This window comes from Crinia signifera, chromosome 12 (assembly GCF_055691185.1).
Source record: "Crinia signifera chromosome 12, ASM5569118v1, whole genome shotgun sequence".
In the NCBI taxonomy this organism is placed as follows: Eukaryota; Metazoa; Chordata; class Amphibia; order Anura; family Myobatrachidae; genus Crinia; species Crinia signifera.
The window spans coordinates 7059382-7086196 of record NC_139228.1 but is presented as its reverse complement, the minus strand read 5'-3'; the positions used below and the strand labels follow the sequence as shown (position 1 = coordinate 7086196).

Below are 26815 nucleotides of genomic sequence, written 5' to 3'. Positions count from 1 at the left end.
ATACAGCCTCAGTCACACACGGTATACAGATGTCACACATCCCATCACTCAGCGCAGTCTGCTCCGTATACAGCTTCAGTCACACGCAGTATACAGGTGTCACATCTCATCACTCAGCGCAGTCTGCTCCGTATACAGCCTCAGTCACACACAGTATACATGTGTCACATATCTCATCACTCAGCGCAGTCTGCTCCATATACAGCCTCAGTCACACACAGTATACAGGTGTCACATATCACATCACTCAGCGCAGTCTGCTCCGTATACAGCATCAGTCACACACAGTATACAGGTGACACATATCCCATCACTAAGCGCAGTCTGCTCCGTATACAGCCTCAGTCACACACAGTATACAGGTGTCACATATCACATCACTCAGCGCAGTCTGCTCCGTATACAGCCTCAGTCACACACAGTATACATGTGTCACATATCTCTTCACTCAGCGCAGTCTGCTCCATATACAGCCTCAGTCACACACAGTATACAGGTGTCACATATCACATCACTCAGCGCAGTCTGCTCCGTATACAGCCTCAGTCACACGGGGTATACAGGTGTCACATATCACAGCACTCAGCACAGTCTGCTCCGTATACAGCATCAGTCACACACAGTATACAGGTGTCACATATCCCATCACTAAGCGCAGTCTGCTCCGTATACAGCCTCAGTCACACACAGTATACAGGTGTCACATATCACATCACTCAGCGCAGTCTGCTCCGTATACAGCCTCAGTCACACACAGTATACAGGTGTCACACATCACATCACTCAGCGCAGTCTGCTCTGTATACAGCCTCAGTCACACACGGTATACAGATGTCACATATCACATCACTCAGCACAGTCTGCTCCGTATACAGCCTCAGTCACACACAGTATACAGGTGTCACATATCGCATCACTCAGGGCAGTCTGCTCCGTATACAGCCTCAGTCACACGCGGTATACAGGTGTCACATATCACATCACTCAGCGCAGTCTGCTCCGTATACAGCCTCAGTCACACACGGTATACAGGTATCACATCACTCAGCGCAGTCTGCTCTGTATACAGCCTCCGTCATACGCGGTATACAGGTGTCACATATCACATCACTCAGCGCAGTCTGCTCCGTATAAAGCCTCAGTCACACACAGTATACAGGTGTCACATATCACATCACTCAGCGCAGTCTGCTCCGTATACAGCCTCAGTCACACACAGTATACAGGTGTCACACATCACATCACTCAGCGCAGTCTGCTCTGTATACAGCCTCAGTCACACACGGTATACAGATGTCACATATCACATCACTCAGCACAGTCTGCTCCGTATACAGCCTCAGTCACACACAGTATACAGGTGTCACACATCACTCAGCGCAGTCTGCTCCGTATACAGCCTCAGTCACACACAGTATACAGGTATCACATCACATCACTCAGCGCAGTCTGCTCTGTATACAGCCTCCGTCACACGCGGTATACAGGTGTCACATATCACATCACTCAGCGCAGTCTGCTCCGTATACAGCCTCAGGCACACGCGGTATACAGGTATCACATCACTCAGCGCAGTCTGCTCCGTATACAGCCTCAGTCACACACAGTATACAGGTGTCACATATCTCATCACAGTCTGCTCCGTATACAGCCTCAGTCACACGCAGTATACAGGTGGCACATATCACATCACTCAGCGCAGTCTGCTCCGTATACAGCCTCAGTCACACGCAGTATACAGGTATCACATCACATCACTCAGCGCAGTCTGCTCCGTATACAGCCTCAGTCACACGCAGTATACAGGTATCACATCACATCACTCAGCGCAGTCTGCTCCGTATACAGCCTCAGTCACACGCAGTATACAGGTGTCACATATCTCATCACTCAGCGCAGTCTGCTCCATATACAGCCTCAGTCACACGCAGTATACAGGTGTCACATATCACATCACTCAGCGCAGTCTGCTCCGTATACAGCCTCAGTCACACACAGTATACAGATGTCACATCACTCAGCGTAGTCTGCTCCATATACAGCATCAGTCACACACTATACAGGTGTCACATCACTCAGCGCAGTCTGCTCCGTATACAGCCTCAGTCACACACGGTATACAGAAGTCACATATAACATCACTCAGCGCAGTCTGCTCCGTATACAGCCTCAGTCACACACACAGTATACAGGTGTCACATATCACATCACTCAGCACAGTCTGCTCCGTATACAGCCTCAGTCACACACAGTATATAGGTGTCACATCACTCAGCGCAGTCTGCTCTGTATACAGCCTCAGTCACACGCAGTATACAGGTATCACATCACATCACTCAGCGCAGTCTGCTCTGTATACAGCCTCCGTCACACGCGGTATACAGGTGTCACACATTACATCACTCAGCGCAGTCTGCTCTGTATACAGCCTCAGTCACACGCGGTATACAGGTGTCACATATCACATCACTCAGCGCAGTCTACTCCGTATACAGTCTCAGTCACACGCGGTATACAGGTGGCACATATCACATCACTCAGCGCAGTCTACTCCGTATACAGCCTCAGTCACGCGCAATATACAGGTATCACATCACATCACATCACTCAGCGCAGTCTGCTCCGTATACAGCCTGTCACACACAGTATACAGGTGTCACATATCTCATCACTCAGCACAGTCTGCTCCGTATACAGCCTCAGTCACACGCAGTATACAGGTGGCACATATCACATCACTCAGCGCAGTCTGCTCCGTATACAGCCTCAGTCACACGCAGTATACAGGTATCACATCACTCAGCGCAGTCTGCTCCGTATACAGCCTCAGTCACACGCAGTATACAGGTGTCACACATCACATCACTCAGCACAGTCTGCTCCGTATACAGCCTCAGTCACAGGCAGTATACAGGTGGCACATATCACATCACTCAGCGCAGTCTGCTCCGTATACAGCCTCAGTCACACGCAGTATACAGGTATCACATCACTCAGCGCAGTCTGCTCCGTATACAGCCTCAGTCACACGCAGTATACAGGTGTCACACATCACATCACTCAGCACAGTCTGCTCCGTATACAGCCTCAGTCACACGCAGTATACAGGTGTCACACATCACATCACTCAGCACAGTCTGCTCCGTATACAGCCTCAGTCACACGCAGTATACAGGTGTCACATATCTCATCACTCAGCGCAATCTAATACAATTGCATCTTTAGCTCTCCTGTTAATATGGTCTCTCGTCTTCAATCCATGTCCGTTATAGCCAGCAATATGTTGCTGTACATTCCTGCCCTGGTGGTCGAACACCAAACAGTCCCCTTGGCCTGCTCTATGGTCTCCCAGGAAGATTCTGTTTTTCTTACACATTTTGTATTAAAGTAGTAGTAATTATTTTTTCCCCACATGTATTGCTAACTTTATTCCACTGCTTCCCGTCCTCAATATACTGTAGCTGAAGCCCTGTACACACAGGGGGGGATATATAGCCAAGCGATATATCGCTTGCGATGAGCGATACATCACTCAGTGTCCCGTTTGCATCAGCAACCAGAGATGGTCGCTGATGAAAAAGAAACTGCCGGGGGAGCCTGGCAGTGGAAATCAGCTGGTCGCAGGAGCATGTTCCTGCGACCAGCGATCACTACGGGGGAGAAAACGGGAGCGCGCAACCGGCGATATATAACCGGTGCACACTCCCATCGCGGCCATATCACCCCCCGTGTGTACACAGCCTGAATGTAGCTATGTCCCAGTCAGGATTCCCACTGCGCAATGCCTCTGACACAGCCTCAGTATCCAGATCATCCCTGGTCACTCTATGGGGAGTTTCATCTCACATGGGGAAACCAATCAGAAGCTAGATCTCATTTATTTAGCACCTTCTAGACCAGTGATCACTAACCTTGACACTCCAGCTTGTCCAAATAGTAAAACTGTAGCAGGGCATGCTGAGATGTGTAGTTCAACAACAGCTGGAGTGTCAAGGTTAGCCGGAATGCTGAGCGATAGTACACAACAGGGACAAGACTGATAAAAGGACTGGTTTGCTTCTCCTCAGGGACTAGCCCCAGCTCTCCACACATAATGATACATTAGTCTGTACCCAGGATGGGGGGAGTAGCAATATGACAATATATCTGAGTCTATGACAATAACCATGCCTATGGACGAGTACCCAACCAGTCAGGTTACATTTACACAATGATGACCACAGGAACTATTAGGGCTGGGAGTGCCTGAAGTCACAGCAGGAAGAGCAGGTCACTAATGCAGGAGAGTTATATGAACAGTTTATTGTGTCAGTAAGGGAGGAATATGTACACAAGGGTCACTTGCATGCATGCATGCCGGGACATACATCCAGTCTCTGGTACTAGCAGCGAAAGGCCCAATGGCTCCTTCCACCATCAATGCCTCAGAAGGAGCAAACAGATGCCCATACTTCCCGTAACAATGCCGAACACTGATACCAGCTGGGTCATGGGATCAGCGTATGCAGGGGCCACCTGTGTTGAGAATGTGTAATACTGCCACTGAGCAGCAGGGGGAGCCCTGGTAACTGTGGGCCTTATTCTAGTTCACCCTTTCTGACAAAATTCTTCTTAGATGGACAAAACCATGTGCAGGGGGCAAATGTTACAGGTGCAGAGAGAACTAGATTTGGGTGAGTTATTTTGTTTCTGTGCAAGGTAAATACTGGCTGCTTTATTTTTACACCACTATAGATCTCACTTTGAAGTAAAACCCCACCCAAATCTAATTCTCTCTGCACAAGTAACATCTGCCCCACCTGCAGTGCACATGGTTTTGCCCATCTAAGAAGGATTTTGTCAGAGAGTGAACTAGAATAACCGCCTGTATGTATGAGGAGGAAGCGGGTCTGCTCCTGAAAAGGACTGTGTACCAGGGGAGAAGGATCAGTATATGAGCTGCATCCTAGCACCAGAGTTTCTCTACGTCCCCACATATACAGGCAGCACACTCATTTCTGTCTCTTGTAGATCTTGCGTGCCAGGCCCAGGAAGATCTCTTTGGACAGTCCATTTGCATGCTGGGAGATGAGAATCTGCAGTCTCTGGTAACTCTCCTCCTCATATTGTCTGTACGCAGCAGACAGATCTAGATCCTCATACAGCTGCTTCACCCGCTGTACCTTGTCCACATCATCACGGCCGTAGTTCTCCTGTGTCACAGCAAGGCAAGGGTTAATGCTGGGACCAGTGGCTCAGCTGACAAAAACTGCTAGGACATGTGCCGCTGCCTGGGGAAGGGGCATGCGCAGGAGGAGGAGCTGTCAAGGAGAAAGGTAGTTAGGTGAAGGTGCAAGCGCAGGAGTAGGAGCTGTCAGAGAAAGTGCAGGAAGGAGGGGCAGTCAGTGGATGGTGCTAGCGCAGGAGGAGGAGCTGTCAGTGGAAGGTGCTAGCTCAGGAGGAGGAGCTATCAGGGAGAGAGGCAGTCAATGGAAGGTGCAGGAGGAGCTGTCAGGGAGAGAAAAAGTTAGGAGAAGGTGTTAATGCAGGAGGAACAGTGGAAGGTGCTGTAGGTGCTGTCAGGGGAAGGTGTTAAGTTGGCCATACACACGCAGATTTATTTTCAGATCTGTCTGGTTGGAACAAAATCCTGGTAATGGAAGAGAGCAAATGACAGTTGACTATTTGCTTGGAAATGCTGGAAAACTGACAAACTGTCACTCATCCATAACCATGTGTTTGTTCCAACCAGCCAGATCTGAAGGTAAATCTGTAGGTGTATGGCCACCTTTAGCGTAGGAGGAGCTGTCATGGAAAGTGCAGGAGGGAGGGGCAGTCAGTGGATGGTGCATGAGGAGCTGTCAGGTAGAGGGGCAGTTAGGGAAAGGTGCTAGCGCAGGAGGGGCTGTCAGGGAGAGTGGCAGTTAGGGGAAGGTGCTAGCGCAGGAGGAGCCGTCAGGGAGAGTGGCAGTTAGGGGAAGGTGCTAGCGCAGGAGGAGCTGTCAGGGAGAGTGGCAGTTAGGGGAAGGTGCTAGCGCAGGAGGAGCTGTCAGGGAGAGTGGCAGTTAGGGGAAGGTGCTAGCGCAGGAGGGGCTGTCGGAGTGGCAGTTAGGAGAAGGTGTTGGCGCAGGAGGAGGAGCTATCAGACGCTGTATCTGGATGGGAAACCACCATCCCATTTACCTCCAGGATTGTCCTCTGTTCAGGAGTCACCCTCCTCAGTGCCTCCACCACCAGCCACCCACACTTGTTGTCCTGGATGTCTGTTCCAATCTTCCCAGTGACGCTGGGGTCTCCGAAACAGTCCAGGTAATCATCCTACCAAGATATAGTGGGTATAGGTCACATAGGATCAGGCTACGCTGACCTCTCCGAATGTCCCCGGACGCTCGTCTCTCACCTGGACTTGGAAGAACTCCCCCATTTCCAACAGGATGGTTTTGGCATTTCTGTGATCCTCCTCCCGGTCTATTCCAGCCTAGGAAGCGGGTACATGGACAGTTATGCAGGTTATACCACGTGAGAGGGGCTCATTCTTACAGTAACCAGCAATCCTCAAGATTGTCACATGGTGGTGTATATGCAGAAATACAAAGAAACTAGATAGTCAGCTCTGCTGCACAGAACTCACCATGAACATGGCGGCAGCGACGGGAAGGTAGAAGGAATAGAAAGCAGTCTTGTATTTCACAATGGATTTATACCTGCAACAGAAGTCCGGACATTAGTGTCACAGTACCCCAACCCGGCTGATTCCGCATTCTGCCACGGCTCTGAGCCCCTCAGCCCATGGGACTGGCCATATGCTATACACACTTACACAATAGCTTTCATCAAGCGTTGGGATTGTGGGAAGAAACTCCCATAAGCAGGGGGAGAAGATACAAACTCCACACAGTTAGGGCCATGGTTGGAGTGTTATCCATACCCGAGCCGTGGAGCTCCGCAGTACAGAAGTCAGGAGAGTGACACTATCGGTACGCTGCTCCACGGTACAGAAGTCAGGAGAGTGACACTATGGGTACGATCAGAAGACATCACAGCTGATGAGGAGCAGCGCTGCTCCGCGGTACAGAAGTCAGGAGAGTGACAGTATCGGTATGATCAGGAGAAGACATCACAGCTGATGGGGAGCAGCGCTGCTCCGCGGTGCAGAAGTCAGGCGAGTGACACTATCGGTACGCTGCTCCGCAGTACAGAAGTCAGGAGAGTGACACTATGGGTACGCTGCTCCACGGTACAGAAGTCAGGAGAGTGACACTATGAGTACGATCAGGAGAAGACATCCCAGCTGATGGGGAGCAGCGGTGCAGAAGTCAGGCGAGTGACACTATCGGTACGCTGCTCCGCAGTACAGAAGTCAGGAGAGTGACACTATGGGTACGATCAGGAGAAGACATCACAGCTGATGAGGAGCAGCGCTGCTCCGTGGTACAGAAGTCAGGCGAGTGACACTATCGGTACGCTGCTCCGCAGTACAGAAGTCAGGAGAGTGACACTATGGGTACGATCAGGAGAAGACATCCCAGCTGATGAGGAGCAGCGCTGCTCCGTGGTACAGAAGTCAGGCGAGTGACACTATGGGTACGATCAGGAGAAGACATCACAGCTGATGGGGAGCAGCGCTGCTCCGCAGTACAGAAGTCAGGCAAGTGACACTATCGGTACACTGCTCCGCAGTACAGAAGTCAGGAGAGTGACACTATGGGTATAATCCGGTGAAGACATCCTAGCTGATGGGGAGCAGTGCTGCTCCGCGGTACAGAAGTCAGGAGAGTGACACTATGGGTACGCTGCTCCGCGGTACAGAAGTCAGGAGAGTGACAGTATCGGTACGATCAGGAGAAGACATCACAGCTGATGGGGAGCAGCGCTGCTCCGCAGTACAGAAGTCAGGAGAGTGACGGTATTGGTACGATCAGGAGAAGACATCACAGCTGATGGGGGTTCTGTATATAATAACTACAGAGTATTGGAACCGACCTGGGTCTTCCATAGGTGCAGCATCAGCAGTGAGTCGGATCTGTGTGGGTGATTACTAACCAGATAAAGTGTGAATCTGCCTCGCTATATCTGGAATTTATGTACGCACGCTGTAATGCAGAAGAGAGCACAAATGGACTATATCCATGGGTATTGATATAAGGGACCATGTGGTAAAAGACAGCTCTTCCTGTATCTATATAGAACAATGTGCGTGATTTGCCCCTGCTGCCCATAAGCTCAGCCTCATTGCCCCCAGACTCGCACTTCACGACTAGTAAGGTGGAATATGCCATTGAGCAGAGATATGGAGAACTCACCTGGTCTCCGTGTACCGGGCTAGGTCCACCTTCCCTGGCTGAGCAGTGATCAGATCCAGCGCCTGTCCCAACTCTGTCTGGTATGAGGTCTGTGACACAGAAGAGATGGGTATAAGGAAAAGCACAATGTATGCGGGTGTATGTGATACTGGGATGGTCCTCACCTCTAGAAACAGCTCCAGCAGGTTCAGGTAATAGGGCTGTCTGCGGCAGTGCTTCTTCAGGAGCCGGTATATACTTGATTCAAGCAGGAACGAGTCATTAATTGCATCTAGGCCTATGACCTCCTGTATCAGAGACCATCCTCAGTCATCACCCGCACCAGCCAGCACTGATCTACCCTGTACCACCCTCTGATCCCAGTGCCAGGTTACCTTCTTGTACCAGCAAGGCTGCCCACGACGGGTTGTAGAATTATCCATGATGTCATCTGCCACCAGGAAAAAGGCCTGCAGCTAAGGAACAGAGGAACCAGTTATATGACATAACATAGACAGTCATGTATCAGACACAATCCAGATCCTCACCAGTTCCACGCACCAGCCCACAACCAGGGCCCTCTGTATGGTCTCCTCATCCTGCAGTGCAGGCGGTAACAGCTCCCGGACAGAGGCCAGAACAGTCATTCCCCGATTACACTTTCCACCAGGAGCATTGTACTCTAGGACCTGCAGAGTACACTCACATTGGTATGGTATAGGGATGGGAGGATATAGCTGAGGGGAGCATCACCGATCTCTCTTACCTCTCGCAAGCGGGAGATGGCATCCCCTATCTCCGGGTGTCCCCATTCTTCCGCTGTAAGGTCCTGTACAACCCTCTCAAAGAAGCTGGAAAACTCCTGGAGATTATCAGAGGCTGCTGAAGCCTTCACTGGGGCCATTGTCCAGGGCTGGGGGAAGAAAAAACTGACATGACATCTGCCCCACACACACACCCATGGTGAAGTGCGCGACAGATGCTGTACACCAAAGGGTGCAGATATGTATTACATCCTCGGTACTCAGTCATGCAGAATGATACACTTTGGTGAACAGGGCCCGATGGAAGCTTTGCAAGATCTGCGAGGGTCTAGGATACAGTGACCAGGGTAGAGGAGAGGTGACTGGAACAGACTGACCACAAACGGCGGGAGGGAGAGTGTAGGGAGCAGTGGAGTTGGAGAGGGTCTTGTGTGGGACGGTGAGGAGCGTGAAAAATATTCTGTAGGGGAATGGGAGAAGTGGAGCGGCAGGTGAGGAAGATAAGTAATAGTAACATCATCAGCATCAGGGCTGTGTGTAATAGTGACATCACCAGTTTTGGAGGCTATGTGTAATATTGACATCACCAGTGTCGGAGGTTATGTGTAATATTGACATCACCAGTGTCGTCGTCGGAGGCTATGTGTAATAGTGACAGCACCAGTGTGTCTGTATACACCACAGGAGGCTCTGGCAGTGATATCACAAACTGGGTAGAGTACAATGATACACCATGCACACAGTGCAGCAATAGGGATACCACCAGGACACTGGCTGCAGAGTGTGGTGTTGCAACTGCAAGCAGTGTGTGTCCCGGAAGTCCCACCTCCTGACCGGAAGTGTCCACCGCCCACACTCACCCCTCCTACGGAGGATAGGGTTCGGATCCCGGTTGGCGCGTTACATGGCGGGATCTGACCGGAGACGGCGCCCAATAGAGCGCGGAGCGTAATCCGCCCGGATCGAAACAAGCGGAACCACATTCAGCTCTGACCGGAAACCGGGCATCCCTCCACTAACGTCACCGCCGCTGCCTAGCAACAGCGTCCGGCTTCTCCTATCAGGGTCCTGCTTCCTCCATCAGCCCCGCCCGTTCCGGTGTGACAGAGGCTGAACTGTCAGTGGCCAGCCATGTACCAATCCCACATATATACATATACACCCCTCCCACCCCCATATATACACATATACACCCCTCCCACCCCACACATATACATATACACCCCCACATATATACATCTACACTCCTCCCACCTATATATATATATATATATATATATATATATATATATATATATATATATACACACACACATACACACACACACACATATATACCCCCCATATATACCCCTCCCACCCCCATATATACATATACACCCCCATATATACTCCCCTCCCACCCCCATATATACACATATACACCCACCCCACACATACACATATACACCCCCCCATATATACATCTACACTCCTCCCACATTATGTGTATATATATATATATGTGTATATATATATATATATATATATATATATATATATATATATATATATATATATATATATATATATATATATATATATATATATATATATACACACACATACACACCCCCCATATATACACATATGTACCCCTCCCACCCCCATATATACATATCCACCCTCCCCCATATATACACCCCCCCCACCCCCATATATACATCTACACTCCTCCCACCCCCATATATACATATACACCCCCATATATACACATATACACCCCTCCCACCCCACATATACATACCCTCCAACATTTTATCAATGGAAATCGGTACAGGGGGCGTGGTCACGGATACAGGGGCGTGTCTACATGTAGAGGGGGTGGGGCAACACCTCAGATATCTGTGACCACGCCCCCCACCTGAGGACGCGCATTAAATTTAAAATTGTACAGTACCCCCTTGAGCTGCTCCGTCATCCAAGTCCCGTGGCTGCGGCGCCATTCAGATCACCGGGTGCAGAGGAAGCATGCTGCACGGGTGCGCAGGCAGCATGCAGGACGGGTGCCTAGTCAGTGTGCTGACATCATGTGACACATGAACGCTGACTGTCGGGATGCCGCGCAAGGCACCACTGGGAACGGGAGCAGCCGCACTGGGACACATTTATCCCCACTCAGCCTGATAATATCCGTCCAATATCCATCGCAGCAGGGAGCCATTGCTTGCGGAGTTGGAGGAGCGACCACCGCCAAAGAAAATCGGTACATTTGGATTTTTGCCGGTACAGTCCGTTATAAACCGGTACTGTACCGGCTAAAACGGTACAGTTGGAGGGTATGCATATATACATATACACCCCTCCTACCCCCATATATACACCCCTCCCACGTATATACATCCCCCATATACACTCCTCCCACCCCCATATATACATATACACCCCCCATATCATGGCTTTTCAAACTGCGGCCCTCCAGATGTTGTGAAACTACAATTCCCAGCATGCCTTGCCACAGTTTTAACACTCCCTTATAGGAAAACTGTGGCAAGGCATGCTGGGATTTGTAGTTTCACCACATCTGGAGGGCCGCAGTTTGAGGACCCATGCCCCATATATACATATACAACCCTCCCACCCCACATACAGGATATGGTACCGGATGATACGCTTTGAAATGTTAATAGCAGAATCTTTAAGTCTCCCTCCTTTTCCTCTGATCTCCTTGTATCCACAGCTCGCCAGCTCAATTGTAGTGTATGGATCCAAGGAAAAGGATAAAGGTATTATTCACGCAAAGTGTGCGGGGCACACTCTGGACACAAGTACCTACCTCCCCACAGTGTATGAGATACACATCACATAAGCTTTCTAGCATTTATTTCAAATGTACGGGTCCATTCACTTTTGTTCACATTATTAAAACTTTTGAAACAATCTCACACTATCCAGTCCTTCCCCTTGTGGGAGATTCTTTGTAATTAAGGTACACACTCTGGAAAGGTCCACAGGGGTCCATGCTGGTACTCGGACCCCTGACTAGTGTGAGTTATATACTTTAATCATTTAACACTGGGTGTGGCACATTTGTTATACCACACGGTGGCAGTATATCACTAGATTGCACAAAGCACTGTGATTAATGCCTTTATCCTTTTCCTTGGATCCATACACTACAATTGAGCTGGCGAGCTGTGGATACAAGGAGATCAGAGGAAAAGGAGGGATTCTTAAAGATACTGCTATTAACATTTCAAAGCGTATCATCCGGTCCCATATCACTTTATTATTTAAGGACATACATATTGTATATATTCTGTAAACACTGACGGTGCAGTTGTCAACCATTGTTACATATCGAAATTGGCCACGTCGGAACACGTGGCACCCTGATGCTGGGTACACACCAGGGCGACAAGGGTCCGATCCCATCAATCTAGATCCAATTCCGACCGATTGGATGTAGATTGTGTGGTGATTGGGCCCTTTTCTGTCCTGGTGTGGACCGATACGATGCGCGGTCCCGCGGGTCGGTCGTTATTCAGATCCTACCTGCAGCAGGTAGGATCTAGAAACGACCATACTCCCGGATGTGCATCGTGAGCGGGTCGTCCTGGTGTGTACCCCGCATGAGACTTTCTGCTGCCTCTTGTATCATCTTGGAGTTTTTTTTATATTGACTTTTGCACTATTTGTTTTAATCACAAATCAACACTAGAAGACAGGCATTCCCAACCACGGTCCTCAAGGCACACCAACAGTGCAGCTTTTACTGATATCCAGGCTTCAGCACAGCTGGATTAATCACAATCACTCAGGTCACCTGTGCTCAAGCCTGGATACCACTAAAACATAAACTCTTGGTGTGTCTTGAGGACCGTGCTGGGAATGCCTGCACTAGGACGTGCTGTGCCAAGTCCATAGCGATACGCGGTGACCGCTGAAGCATGGCAAGCCATGGATACAGAATTACATGCTAGTCATACAGAGCTTGTCATATACAGGTACGTGATACTCCCCTTCCCCATAGTGTATATGGTGATCGCACCATTGCCCCTTCCCCATAGTGTATATGGTGATCGCACCATTGCCCCTTCCCCATAGTGTATATGGTGATCGCACCATTGCCCCTTCCCCATAGTGTATATGGTGATCGCACCATTGCCCCTTCCCCATAGTGTATATGGTGATAGCACCATTGCCCCTTCCTCATAGTGTACATAGTGATAGCACCATTGCCCCTTCCTCATAGTGTACATAGTGATAGCACCATTGCCCCTTCCCCATAGTGTATATGGTGATCGCACCATTGCCCCTTCCCCATAGTGTATATGGTGATAGCACCATTGCCCATTCCCCATAGTGATAGCACCATTGCCCCTTCCCCATAGTGTACATAGTGATAGCACCAATGTCACTGCTTCCTTATAGTTTATATAGTGATAGCACTATTGCCCTTTCCCCATAGTGTACATAGTTATAGCACCAATGTCACTGCTTCCTTATAGTGTATATGGTGAAAGCACCATTGCCCCTTCCCCGTAGTGTATATGGTGATAGCACCATTGCCCCTTCCCCATAGTGTACATAGTGATAGCACCAATGTCACTGCTTCCTTATAGTGTATATAGTGATAGCACTATTGCCCTTTCCCCATAGTGTACATAGTGATAGCACCATTGCCCCTTCCCCATAGTGTATATAGTGATAGCACTATTGCACTTTCCCCATAGTGTACAGTTATAGCACCAATGTCACTTCTTTCTTATAGTGTATATAGTGATAGCACCATTGCATCTTCCCCATAGTGTATATAGTGATAGCACCATTGCCCCTTCCCCATAGTGCATATAGTGATAGCACCATTGCCCCTTCCCCATAGTGCATATAGTGATAGCACCATTGCCCCTTCCCCATAGTGTACATAGTGATAGCACCAATGCCACTGCTTCCTTATAGTGTATATAGTGATAGCACTATTGCCCTTTCCCCATAGTGTACATAGTTATAGCACCAATGTCACTGCTTCCTTATAGTGTATATGGTGAAAGCACCATTGCCCCTTCCCCGTAGTGTATATGGTGATAGCACCATTGCCCCTTCCCCATAGTGTACATAGTGATAGCACCAATGTCACTGCTTCCTTTATAGTGTGTATATATATAGTGATAGCACTATTGCCCATTCCCCATAGTGATAGCACAATTGCCCTTTCCCCATAGTGTAAATAGTTGTAGCACCAATGTCACTTCTTCCTTATAGTGTACATAGTGATAGCACCATTGCCCTTTCCCCATAGTGTACATAGTGATAGCACCATTGCCCCTTCCCCATAGTATACATAGTGATAGCACCATTGCCCATAGTGTACAGTGATAGCACCATTGCCCATCGTGTACAGTGATAGCACCATTGCCCCTTCCCTATAGTGTATATGGTGATAGCACCATTGCCCCTTCCCTATAGTGTACATAGTGATAGTACCAATGTCACTGCTTCCTAATAGTGTATATAGTGATAGCACTACTGCCCTTTCCCCATAGTGTACATAGTTATAGCACCAATGTCACTGCTTTCTTATAGTGTATATAGTGATAGCACCATTGCCCCTTCCCCATAGTGCATATAGTGATAGCACCAATGCCACTGCTTCCTAATAGTGTATATAGTGATAGCACTATTGCCCTTTCCCCATAGTGTACATAGTTATAGCACCAATGCCACTGCTTCCTTATAGTGTATATTGTGAAAGCACCATTGCCCCTTCCCCATAGTGTATATGGTGAAAGCACCATTGCCCCTTCCCCACAGTGTGTATGGTGATAGCACCATTGCCCCTTCCCCACAGTGTATATGGTTATAGCACCATTGCCCCTTCCCCATAGTGTACATAGTGATAGCACCATTGCCTCTTTTCTATAGTGTAGTGATAGCACCAATGTCACTGCTTCCTTATAGTGTATATGGCGATAGCACTATTGCCCTTTCCCCATAGTGTACATAGTGATAGCACCAGTCACTTCTTCCTTATAGTGTACAGTGATAGCACAATTGCCCCTTCCCCATAGTGTACATAGTTATAGCACCAATGTCACTGCTTCCTTATATTGTACATAGTGATAGCACCATTGCCACCGCAGTAACCATATTATCCCCTCTCTCCTCACCTGTCAGATACCCGCTGTCTTAAATTCAATGGACTCGAGTCACTCAGCTCCTTCTATTCTAACACATCAAGCGGCAGCCTTAAAACCCGGCTTGTCAGCGCACTGCATGCTGGGTTGTGTGGTTCCTAAGATCCCTAATCACAGCTCAATAATACGCGCGAGAACTACAACTCCCAGAAGGGTCAGCGCGCAAGAATCAAACGGCGTGACAGAGGTGGTGTTCTATATGACGCCAGCACAAGCTGATTGGTTCTCAGTATCGTATGAGGATGGGCCCCGCTTACTGTAGCCAATTGCCGTATTTTACTCCGGCTTAGTTCCGCCCATTGCATGATCGCAGGGCAGGAGGCCCACCCTCCCACTGCAGGAGGAGATGTGTGTGTGTGTACAGGCGGAGACCACAGGGGGCGTTATATTGTGTATACTGTGTATATATGTATGGTTCATTTTGACTAAGGAAAGACAGGAATAACCCACTAACAGATCATAGGGCGCCAGCACAATTGGGATAGTATATGTGTATGTGTGTATATATATATATATATATATATATATATATATATATCATACTCTCTAGTATTATTATTATTATATATTCTCTCTCTCTCTCTCTCTCTCTCTCTCTCTATCTCTATATATCTATATATAGATATATGCAAAAGTATTCTACGAGTAGAAGAAGGGTCGGCACTCCTCAGACTGATCCAAAAAGGTGTATTTAAACGAAGAGAAAATACATTACATACAAAACAGCATCATCAAGGTTTCATGGCCCCCCGGCCATTTCGTCAGGATGTGGAGCTGTATGTGAATAAAGTGCAGGAATGTGCAAAAATGTTCCAGAAAAAAGAAACTCTTTAAAAACACGTTTGAAAGTCAGGGCCGGATTTGTGCCTAGGCCCAGGCCAGGGCGGCACCAATTAAGGGCGGCAGGCAGGCTGACATTCAGTTAAATAGCAGCATGGCACAGCTGGAGGGCAGCGGCGAGTGACGAACGCCGCCGCCGCAGACATGAATTATATGTCGGCGGCAGCGCCGCTCGTCACTCGCCACTGCCCACCCACTCTGCCATGCACATTGCATCACCGCTTAGTGGCTGGGTCCGTGGCTGGGTCCCTGCGCTTCCAGAAATGTGGCTGGGTCCCTGCGCTGGTTGGCTGGGTCCCTGCGCTTTCAGAAATGGCTCAGGCTCACTGCTGCTGGCTCCTGCCCATTGGCTACTCTAGACACACACACAGTCTATTGGCTGCTGTGTATCCAACAGCTGAGCTGAGTGGCACGCAGATCCCCCCTACGCTCAGTTGTTAGTCACAGTGTGTGAGCCGGAGAGAGACTGACGGAGACACTGTGCTAATCACTGTACTAATAAGTGCCTCCCTCCCTCCGGGTTATCCGTACAGTGAGCAGTCCAGAGAGAGACTGACGGAGACACTGTGCTAATCACTGTACTAATAAGTGCCTCCCTCCGGGTCCTCTGTACAGTGAGCAGTCCAGAGAGAGACTGACGGAGACACTGTGCTTATCACTGTACTAATAAGTGCCTCCCTCCCTCCGGGTCCTCCGTACCGTGAGCAGTCCAGAGTGTTTAAAAAAATATTAAGGTGGGCTACAGTTAAATTTTAATGAAATATATAAATAACAATGTATATACATATGATTACATTAAAATGGGGGGGGAGGGGCACAAAAGTGTTGTGCCTAGGGGCGACCTGACCCCTAAATTCGCCCCTGTTGAAAGTACATGCAAGTAATACCCCTTTCACACCAGCCACCTGGCAATTACTCGGCATTTTAAGTGCCGGGTAATTTTGCCGGGGTTCAGTCAGACCCCATTCACACCACCCAGGGCCGGCGCCACCACTAGGCAAATCTAGGCATTTGCCTAGGGCGCCGGCCACTGGAGGGCGGCATTTTGTGCCGCCCGGGTACCTGTCCTACGGCGCTGTGTATTTAAATCTGGCGGCGGAGGCAGCGGGGTCCCTGCAGTCCATTAGAAATCACGAGCGCTATCCGCCGGGCTATGCGGAAGCGCTTCTAGTGTGAAAACTCGCACGGCGCACGCTGATCTCAGCCAATCAGCGTGCTGCCAGTGTTTTCACACTAGAAGCGCTTCCGCATAGCCCGGCGGATAGCGCTCGTGATTTCTAATGGACTGCAGGGACCCCCGCTGCCTCTGCCGCCAGATTTAAATACACAGTGCCGCAGGACAGGTACCCCCCCCCCCCCCCCCACCACCGGCCCTGAACCACCCGCAAATTACCGGGTTAAAGCTTTTCAACCTCGTAATTTGCCGCAAAACCCGGGGTTTTTTTTTGGTGGTGTGAAAGGGTCAACACTGGTCTTAAATCCCGGCACTTCAACCCTGGTGAAGAGATGGTTCGGAGTGCCGGGATTTAAGATCCGTGTTGACCCTTTCACACCACCAAAAAAACAGGGTTTCCCGGCAAGTTATCACTTTTTAGTTGTGTCTCTTTAGCCGCAAGAGAAAGACATTATAGCAGACTGAGCTCGCGTCCTCTCCACCGCAGCCGCGGTCCCGGCTTCCAGCGGTACACTAGGGGCAGGTCTGTTGTCCGGCTTCTGTTTTTTTGGCCGGTTTCCAACAATGCAGACACAAGAAACAATTCTGATAATAGCGGGACCCTTGTGAGACACAACTAAAAAGTGAAAGACGGAAAGCATGGGAGTGGAGGTAAACACTCACCTGTTGAAGAAATAGTATAGTTGGATCGTGTTTTACTTGCATGCACTTTCAAACGTGCTTTTAAAGAGACAGTTTCTTTTTTCTGGAACATTTTTGTTCTTTAAAACAATAAATATATTTTTCTATTCACATTGGGATCAGAAATGTACTAATATTTATACATCAGACCAAAGCGCTTGTGACACTCCCAGTGTTTCCCCCCCAGCGTTTTCCCCGGGCACTCCTAGCGTTTTCCCGGACACTCTGAGCGTTTCCCCCAGACACTCTGAGCATTTCCCCTGGACACTCCGAGCGTTTCCGCCGGACACTCTGAGCGTTTCCCCCGGACACTCTGAGCGTTTCCCCCGGACACTCTGAGCGTTTCCCCCGGACACTCTGAGCGTTTCCCCCGGACACTCTGAGCGTTTCCCCCGGACACTCTGAGCGTTTCCCCCGGACACTCTGAGCGTTTCGCCCCGGACACTCTGAGCGTTTCCGTGGACACTGAGCATTGCCCCCGGACAGTCTGAGCGTTTCCGCGGACACTCTGAGCATTTTTCGCGGACACTCTGAGCATTTTCCGCGGACACTCTGAGCATTTCCCCCGGACACTCCAGGCATTTCCCCCGGACACTCCAGGCATTTCCCCAGGACACTCCCAGCGTTCCCCCGGACACTCCCAGCATTTCCTTCAAAAACCATCAGCATTTCCCCCCGGACACTCCCAGCATTTCCTTCAAAAACCATCAGCGTTTCCCCCGGACACTCCGAGCGTTCCCCCGGACACTCCGAGCGTTTCCCCCGGACACTCCGAGCGTTTCCCCCGGACACTCCGAGCGTTTCCCCCTGGACACTCCGAGCGTTTCCCCCTGGACACTCCGAGCGTTTCCCCCTGGACACTCCGAGCGTTTCCCCCTGGACACTCCCAGCGTTTCCCCCTGGACACTCCCAGCGTTTCCCCCGGACACTCCCAGCGTTTCCCCCGGACACTCCCAGCGTTTCCCCCGGACACTCCCAGCGTTTCTCCCCGGACATTCCTAGCGTTTCCCCCGGACACTCCCAGCGTTTTCCCAGGACACTCCCAGCGTTTCCCCTGGACACTCCCTGCGGACACTCCGAGTGTTTCCTGCGGACACTCCGAGTGTTTCCCCCGGACTCTCCCAGCGTTTCCCCCTCAGCATTTCCCCCGGACACTCCCTGCATTTCCTCCAGAATCCATCAGCGTTTCTCCCGGACACTCCTAGCGTTTTCCCCTGGACAATTTTAGCGTTCCCCAGGACACTCTGAATGTTCCCCCGGACAGTCACGCTCAGCGTTTCCCCCGGACTCTCCCAGCATTTCCCCCTCAGAATTTCCCCCGGACAATGCCAGCATTTCCTCCAGTAACCATCAGCGTTTCCCCCGGACACTCCCATCTTTCCCCCGGACACTACCTGCATTTCCCCCAGAGATCTCCCAGTGTTTCCCCCTTAGCATTTCCCCCGTACACTCCCACCGTTGTCCCCCAGACACTCCTAGCGTTTTCCCCGGGCACTCCTAGCGTTTTCCCCGGGCACTCCTAGCATTTCCCCCGGACAATCTTAACGTTCCCCAGGACTCCCAGCGTTCCCCCGAACACTCCCAGCGTTCCCCCACACACTCCGAGCGTTTCCCCCTGACACTCCGAGCGTTTCCCCCTGACACTCCCAGCGTTTCCCCCTGACACTCCCAGCGTTTCCCCCAGACACTCCCAGCGTTTCCCCCGGACACTCCCAGCGTTACCCCCGGACACTCCCAGCGTTTCCCCCGGACACTCCCAGCACCTCCCCCAGACATTCCCAGCCTTTTCCCCGGACACTCCCAGCAAGTCCCCTGGACACTCTTAGCGTTCCCCCGGACACTTCCACTGTTTTCCCAGGACACTCCCAGCGATTTCCTGCAGACACTCCGACCGTTTTCCCTGGACTCTCCCAGTGTTTACCCTAAGCATTTCCCCCGGACACTCCCAGCATTTCCTTCAGAAACCATCAGCATTTCCCCCCGGACACTCCCAGTGTTTCCCCCACAGCGTTTCCCCCAGGCACTCCGAGCGTTCCCCCGGACACTCTGAACGTTCCCCCGGACAGTCACTCTCAATGTTTCCCCCGGACACTCCCAGCATTTCCCCCGAACACTCCCAGCGTTTCCGCCGGACACTCCGAGCATTTCTCCCGGACACTCCGAATGTTTCCCCCGGACGCTCCTAGCATTTCCCCCCGGACAATCTTAGCATTCCCCAGGACACTATGAACGTTCCCCCGGACAGTCGCTCTCAGCGTTTCCCCCGGACACTCCCAGCGTGATCCCACGGACACTCCCAGCGTTTCCCACGGACACTCCCAGCATTTCCTTCTGAAACCATCAGCATTTCCATCCGGGCACTCCCAGCGTTTCCCCCTGACACTCCCAGTGTTTCCCCCGCACACTCCCGGGACAGTCACTCCCAGCAGTCCCCCGGACACTCCTAGTGTTTTCACCCTCAGCATTTTCAACCGGACACTCCCAGCGTTTCCCCTGGACACTCCCAGCGTTTCCCCTGGACACTCCCAGCGTTTCCCCTGGACACTCCCAGCATTTCCCTGAACAGTCCCAGCGTTTCCCCCGGACACTCCCAGCGTTTCCCCTGGACACTCCCAGCGTTTCCCCTGGACACTCCCAGCGTTTCCCCTGGACACTCCCAGCGTTTCCCCTGGACACTCCCAGCGTTTCCCCTGGACACTCCCAGCGTTTCCCCTGAACAGTCCCAGCGTTTCCCCCGGACACTCCCAGCGTTTCCCACGGACACTCCCAGCATTTCTCCCCCAGTGTTTCCCCCGGACACTCCCAGCGGTTTCCCCCAGAAACATAGACAATGTTTGGGACATGCCGACACTGTGACCTGTATTTTATTTGTCAACCTAATAATTTGTCTGATTTTAAATGTTGCCAACATTTTAGCTGTCAACATATAGTCTGTGTCAACATGTTGTGTCTGCTGACATTATGGTGTCCGACTGTAAGTACAGATGTAGCTTTGCTCCTCCGTGTGCATTGCGGCATGGCTGGCGTGACTGCTGTGTGCCGCGCTACTAAGAAGCATGCCACTTAAGTCTGATCACCGGTGTGACTATCCCAGCATGCCATGCAGCCTCCCGTCTCTGGTGCCAACATCAGTGCCTGGGTACAGACACTCCCATACAACACCTGGAGTATGGCAACCGAGCTGCCAGTCCGGGGATCCATACTCACTATGCGATGCGTGGTACTGCCCGCTAAGCTGTGATCCTGCAGGCATAGGTGTATGGGCACAGGAAATATCAGTTCACACATATGCCAGCCCACTAGGAATATATCGTCTGTTTTCTCAGTCATCCGATACATCGTCCTAGTCAGTGGCAAACGCAGGATTTTCAGAAGGGGGTTTCCAAAGGGGCGGAGCAAAGCACGGAGATGGACACTTAGGTGACCCAGTATATGCCGGGTCAGTTAAAGTATTATAGATAGACCAAATGTATATAAATAATAATAATAATAATAAAAAAAAAAAAAATATATATATATATATATATATATATATATATATACATATACTTTGTCACCTACACCTTGACAAAGGGGCATCTGCCCCGAAACATTGGTTGTTGTACTTTTGAATACAAAATTTAAGCACAAGTCCCAGGAGTGCCAGTTTCTTTCTTCCATTTATTGTTCATATACATACATACATACATATATACATACAAGGGCATCAACAGCAGTGTAGGCCCCTGGGAATAGCAATGTATTGGGGCCCCTACCGATCCTCCAGTGGTAGGGGTGGGGGAAGTTTTGATGTCCCGCGGGTGGTAGGGGGTATTATATCAGCCGCTCAGCATGTAGGGCCTGGATCAGTAATTTCCACTAATTACCCCTTTATTGCACATATGGTGGGAGATGGGGTGGGAGAAGGGGGCATTGGGCTGAAGGAAGGGGCCCTGATACATAACTTCCAGGGTGGTAGAGGATGTTTAATAAGCAGAGGAGGGGTGTATAGTGGAGTGGGCTTATTATTCATAATTTTCTGGTGGGAGGACAGCTTGCTTGACTGCAGATATCTCCAGTTCCCGGAAATAGATTTCTTAGATTTTAATGGAATTAAAAACTAGAGAATTCCACCTACCAAATGGTAAAATGGACTAGAGCAGGGGTGGCCAACCGGTCAGAGGTAAAGAGCCAAAAAATATCGGTAGTCAAGCTAAAGAGCCGACATCATGCACGCGCCGAAGGTGCATGCGCCAAAAAAAGGGGCGTAGTCTATTTTGACCCCTTGGGTGGGTGTGATACAAATATGCCTCCAATAGTGCAGTGCCATATATACATATGCCCCCAATAGTGCCAGATACACATATGCCCCCCACGGTGCCAGGTATACACCACACGGTGCCGGGTATGCCCCTACGGTGCCAGAAAGCTGGTATGCCCCTACGGTGCAAGAAAGCTGGTATGCCCCTACGGTGCAAGAAAGCTGGTATGCCCCCACAGTGCCACAAACTGCTATGCCCCCACAGTGCCACAAACTGCTATGCCCCCACAGTGCCACAAACTGCTATGCCCCCACAGTGCAAATTCCCCAGCAGCAGCACTCACCATTGTTGCTGCTGCTGCCGGGCGGGGAGAGGACAGTCTGGTGTCCCCCTGCAGTCCTCCTGTCATGTCACCGATGGGAGGAGAGCACAGCACAGCACGCATCTCCTTCCCCCTTACTTCCCTGTGACTGGGCCGTCCACCATTCAAAGCTCGCTGGCCGGCTCCTGATTGGCTGCTGGCCACCAAGCTCTGATTGGCAGATGGCCCAGTCACAAGGATGCACAGTAAGGGGTAGGAGAGATGCGCGATGCGCGCTCTCCTCCCCTCAGAAGGAGAAGGGATTCAGGGATCCGGCAGCAGGGGGGACTGGGACAGACGGTGGGCAGCAGTGGGAGCAGGAGCCGCACTTTACAAGGGGGAGAGCCGCATGAGGCTCAAGAGCCACGGGTTGGCCACCACTGGACTAGAGGATCAGACTTCAGAGCAATCTGCCAATGAGTGTATAAAACTACATACCAGGTGTGTGGAGCTGGAGCAGTAACCATCTGCTAGAAGGCTGACATCTATGGTTCTGGGAACAGAAGAGACAAGCTACTAGTGTCCTTCAAAGGGGGAGAATCCCAGCTTTTGGAGTATACCCTCAGAAAAACTCTAAGTGAGACAGAACCTGAAATATCTGACTGGGAAGAGCAATTAACAGGCTTGGATGGGGACCACTGCTTTGAAGTCCGATATCTCCGGTTCCCAAGGGCCGATTTTTAAAATTCTTGTACCCATGGAAAGAGGAGACCCTCAGCTTTCAGCCTAGGGCCCTTAGACTCCTGGGGGGGTTTCTGGGTACCCAGAAACCCCCCCTGCGTGCGCTACTTCTAGTGTGTACCTCACTGATACCAGCTGTGTCATGTGATCAGGGTAATAAGGGGCAACCTGTGTTGAGAATGTGTAATCCTGCCACTGAGCAGCAGGGTGAGCCCTGGTAACTGTATGTATGAGGAGGGAGCGGGTCTTCACCTGACTCCTGTACAGGACTGTGTACTAGGGGAGAAGGATCAGTATATGAACTACATCCCAGCCAGAGCAGCCGAGAGGAAACATTTTGGGGGCATGGCCTAAGTGTGGGAGGTGTGACCGCCTCCCGCACTTAGGCCATGCCCCAAAATGTTTAGAGGAGGGTGAAGGAAAACTCTAAGAACTGTAATCTCAGCAGCAGCACACACCTACAGCATGTGCTGTGCTGACAGCAGGCTCAGCATGACCTCTCACGCTGTCAGTGAGACACTCATGCTGAGCCTGCTGTCAGCACAGCACATTAGGGTTGCCACCTCTTCAAGATTTCCTGGATTCTCCCTGAATTGGTGGCAACCCTCCAGGACATTTTTGCAGTCTCCCGGATTCAGGGATTCTCTCGGAATCCAGGTGACTTTGAAAGCCTCCACAGCCTCCCAACTGAGTGTGCACACTGTCAGGGGTGTAGGGAGGGTGGTTCCTGGTGGAGCACGAGCTCCGGGGGCCAGAAAGGCCACAGGGCATGCACAGTGCGTCTCCAGCACTTGCAAGTTGCTGCCCGCCCCACAGCTCCCTCTACTTCCAGAAATATTTAAACTGGGCCACAGGAGAGGATGGAGGAGCACTGTGCAGCCAACAGCTGAGGATGCTGCAGCAGCGCTTCCTCCCAAACTGAGCCTCGGAGGAGTGATAAGCCGGCTGCTACTGTGTATCAGTCCCAGGGCAGAGCCCTCTGTGCGGTCAGGACCGCAGGTGAGGAAATGGTGAGGCCAGTATGGAGGGGGGGAATTGTGTGTGTGGACGGTCAGTGTTTGGGGCAGATATGCATGTTAGAGAAGTGAGGGGGTGGGGGAGGTTGCTTTGAAGTTGTTGTCACTGGTGTCAGGGTGAGGGGAGGATGTATGAGGTATCTCTGTGGAGGAGTTTTCAGTAGGGGAAATATGTTATTAAATGTAACAACAGGGACTTCAAAACAGGTCTGTATTAGAGGCCACGCCCACTTTACTGAAGAGGTCATGCCCGTTTTACAAAGCTACGCCCACTTTTCCAGGAGCGCATGTGCACATGAAGTTGTGGGGAGGGGGATCTCCAGGAATCGAAGATGCCCGAGGTGGCAACCCTACAGCACATGCTGTAGAAGTGTGTGCTGCTGTTGCTACCTGGGATGGACGGAGGGGGAAAGGAGGGGTCGGACCAGGGCCCCTGCAGGGCCCCTCCAGCAGGCCTGGGCCCGGGTAAGTAATAGCCGCTCCCCCCCCCCCCCCCCCTCGACTGCCCTGATCCCAGCACCAGGGTTTCTCTACGTCCCTACATATACAGGCAGCACACTCATTTCTGTCTCTTGTAGATCTTGTGTGCCAGGCCCAGGAAGATCTCTTTGGACAGTCCATTTGCATGCTGGGAGATGAGAATCTGCAGTCTCTGGTAACTCTCCTCCTCATATTGTCTGTACGCAGCAGACAGATCTAGATCCTCATACAGCTGCTTCACCCGCTGTACCTTGTCCACATCATCACGGCCGTAGTTCTCCTGTGTCACAGCAAGGCAAGGGTTAATGCGGGGACCAGTGGCCCAGCTGACACAAACTGCTAGGACATGTGCAGCTGCCTTTGGAAGGTGCAAGCGCAGGAGGAGGAGCTCTCAGTGGAAGGTGCTAGCGCAGGAGGGGCAGTCAGTGGAAGGTGCTAGCGCAGGAGGAGGAGCTGTCAGCGAGAGTGGCAGTTAGGGGAAGGTGTCAGGTAGAGGGGAAGTTAGGGGAAGGTGCTAGCGCAGGAGGGGCTGTCAGGGAGAGTGGCAGTTAGGAGAAGGTGTTGGCGCAGGAGGAGGAGCTATCAGACGCTGTATCTGGATGGGAAACCACCATCCCATTTACCTCCAGGATTGTCCTCTGTTCAGGAGTCACCCTCCTCAGTGCCTCCACCACCAGCCACCCACACTTGTTGTCCTGGATGTCTGTTCCAATCTTCCCAGTGACGCTGGGGTCTCCGAAACAGTCCAGGTAATCATTCTACCAAGATATAGTGAGTATAGGTCACATAGGATCAGGCTACGCTGACCTCTCCGAATGTCCCCGGACGCTCGTCTCTCACCTGGACTTGGAAGAACTCCCCCATTTCCCACAGGATGGTTTTGGCATTTCTGTGATCCTCCTCCCGGTCTATTCCAACCTAGGAAGCGGGTACATTGACAGTAATGAAGGTGACGTGAGAGGGGCTTATTCTCTGTGCAGGCGTAGCCAACCCGTGTCCCTCCAGCTGTTGTGAAATAACAAGTCCCAGCATGCAGTGCCACAGTTTTAGCACTCCCTAACATCAAAACTGTGTCAAGGCATGCTGGATCTTGTAGTTTCACAACAGCTGGAGAGACACAGGTTGCCTACACCTGTCTAAAGCTCCTTACACATGGTGAGATATGGGCTATGGGACACTTCTGACTAAGCCATTTTGTCTAAGTAATGATAGTCTATGATCTAGTCAAAATTGCCTTCACAGTCAATCTATGCTAAGCAGTCTACTGTATGCTAGACAATATTGACCAAACAGGGAAAAACGGGGAGATTTTAACTATCTACTCAAAATCTCCTGCCAAAATCTCACTGTCTGAACGCCCCTTTATAATCTCCAGGATTGGTACATGGTGGAGTATACGCAGCATTACAAAGACAACAGTCAGCTGGGCTGCCCAGAACTCACCATGAGCATGGCGGCAGCGATGGGCAGGTAGAAAAAACTGAGAGGTGTCTTGTGTTTCACAATGGATTTATACCTGCAGACAGAAGGCCGGACATTGGGTCATTACGGCAGGGGATAATGGTGGAGCCAGCTTAGCAGCTACAGCTATCCATACATCAGCCTTTCCCATAGCATTAACCCACTGATTCCACCTAAAACGCAGACAATGAGTCGGTGTCATTCCCAGCACACACCTCTGTGACTTACCTGCTTGGTAATCCTACACCAGTCCTGCAATCCTGGGTTTTTGCAGAGGAGTGCATGAAATCCTGGGTTTAAAGGTGGAGTAAATGGTCTGATGACCCAGAATTCCAACCCGGCAAGCGCTCAGGGTTGAACACAAGTTCCACTCGGATCGCTGTGCAGTATAAACTGGTAATCTGGGTTGATGCGATCCATTCACTGCAGTGGAAAAGCTGGCGAGAGGAGATGCTTTTATCTCCCTGCAGTGGCTCAGGCCCCGCCTCCTTACATGTCACCCACACAGCATTATGCAGGATCAGGACACCGGCCTAAAAGGGGTGACAAGCTGGCTTGCATCCAAAATTCCAGGTGTGACCTGGTTTGCTGGTGTAAAAGTGGTGTAACTGAACTCCATGGCATAATAACTATGGTATTTGTTACAGCACATGTTTAATCCTCTGTGTCATATATATAT

At 50.7% G+C, this 26815-nt stretch overlaps 2 protein-coding genes and 1 long non-coding RNA gene across 4 annotated transcripts in view; 1 reads left to right on the top strand and 2 right to left on the bottom strand.

The window, feature by feature from the left end:
* Nucleotides 1–16104, top strand: part of LOC146049732 (uncharacterized) — a 40554-nt gene extending 24450 nt beyond the window's left edge. The window contains exon 3 of the long non-coding RNA XR_014466192.1: nt 15824–16104. This is a non-coding gene — a long non-coding RNA (uncharacterized LOC146049732). The remainder of the gene's footprint in view (nt 1–15823) is intronic.
* On the bottom strand, nt 4283–15328 carry LOC146050643 (farnesyl pyrophosphate synthase-like). Of its 2 annotated transcripts, none has more exons than XM_083167755.1 (10): nt 15175–15328; nt 9028–9174; nt 8810–8950; nt 8657–8737; nt 8447–8569; nt 8283–8371; nt 6611–6683; nt 6380–6457; nt 6163–6297; nt 4283–5192 (listed from the first exon to the last, which is right to left on the bottom strand). In XM_083167755.1, exons 2-10 carry the CDS (start codon nt 9163–9165, stop codon nt 4992–4994), a joined length of 1059 nt encoding a protein of 352 aa, XP_083023881.1. In that variant the 5' UTR covers nt 9166–9174; nt 15175–15328; the 3' UTR covers nt 4283–4991. The 2 variants fall into 2 exon arrangements, with proteins under 2 accessions (XP_083023881.1, XP_083023880.1); XM_083167754.1 differs by lacking the exon at nt 15175–15328 and adding an exon at nt 9886–10100.
* An 8588-nt stretch (nt 16105–24692) lies between the features above and the next one.
* LOC146050287 (farnesyl pyrophosphate synthase-like) lies at nt 24693–26420 on the bottom strand. The gene is made up of 5 exons (XM_083167216.1): nt 26365–26420; nt 26119–26191; nt 25516–25593; nt 25299–25433; nt 24693–24955 (listed from the first exon to the last, which is right to left on the bottom strand). The coding sequence occupies exons 1-5, from the start codon at nt 26418–26420 to the stop codon at nt 24755–24757; spliced, it is 543 nt and encodes a 180-aa protein (XP_083023342.1). The 3' UTR covers nt 24693–24754.
* Nucleotides 26421–26815: the final 395 nt, after the last annotated feature.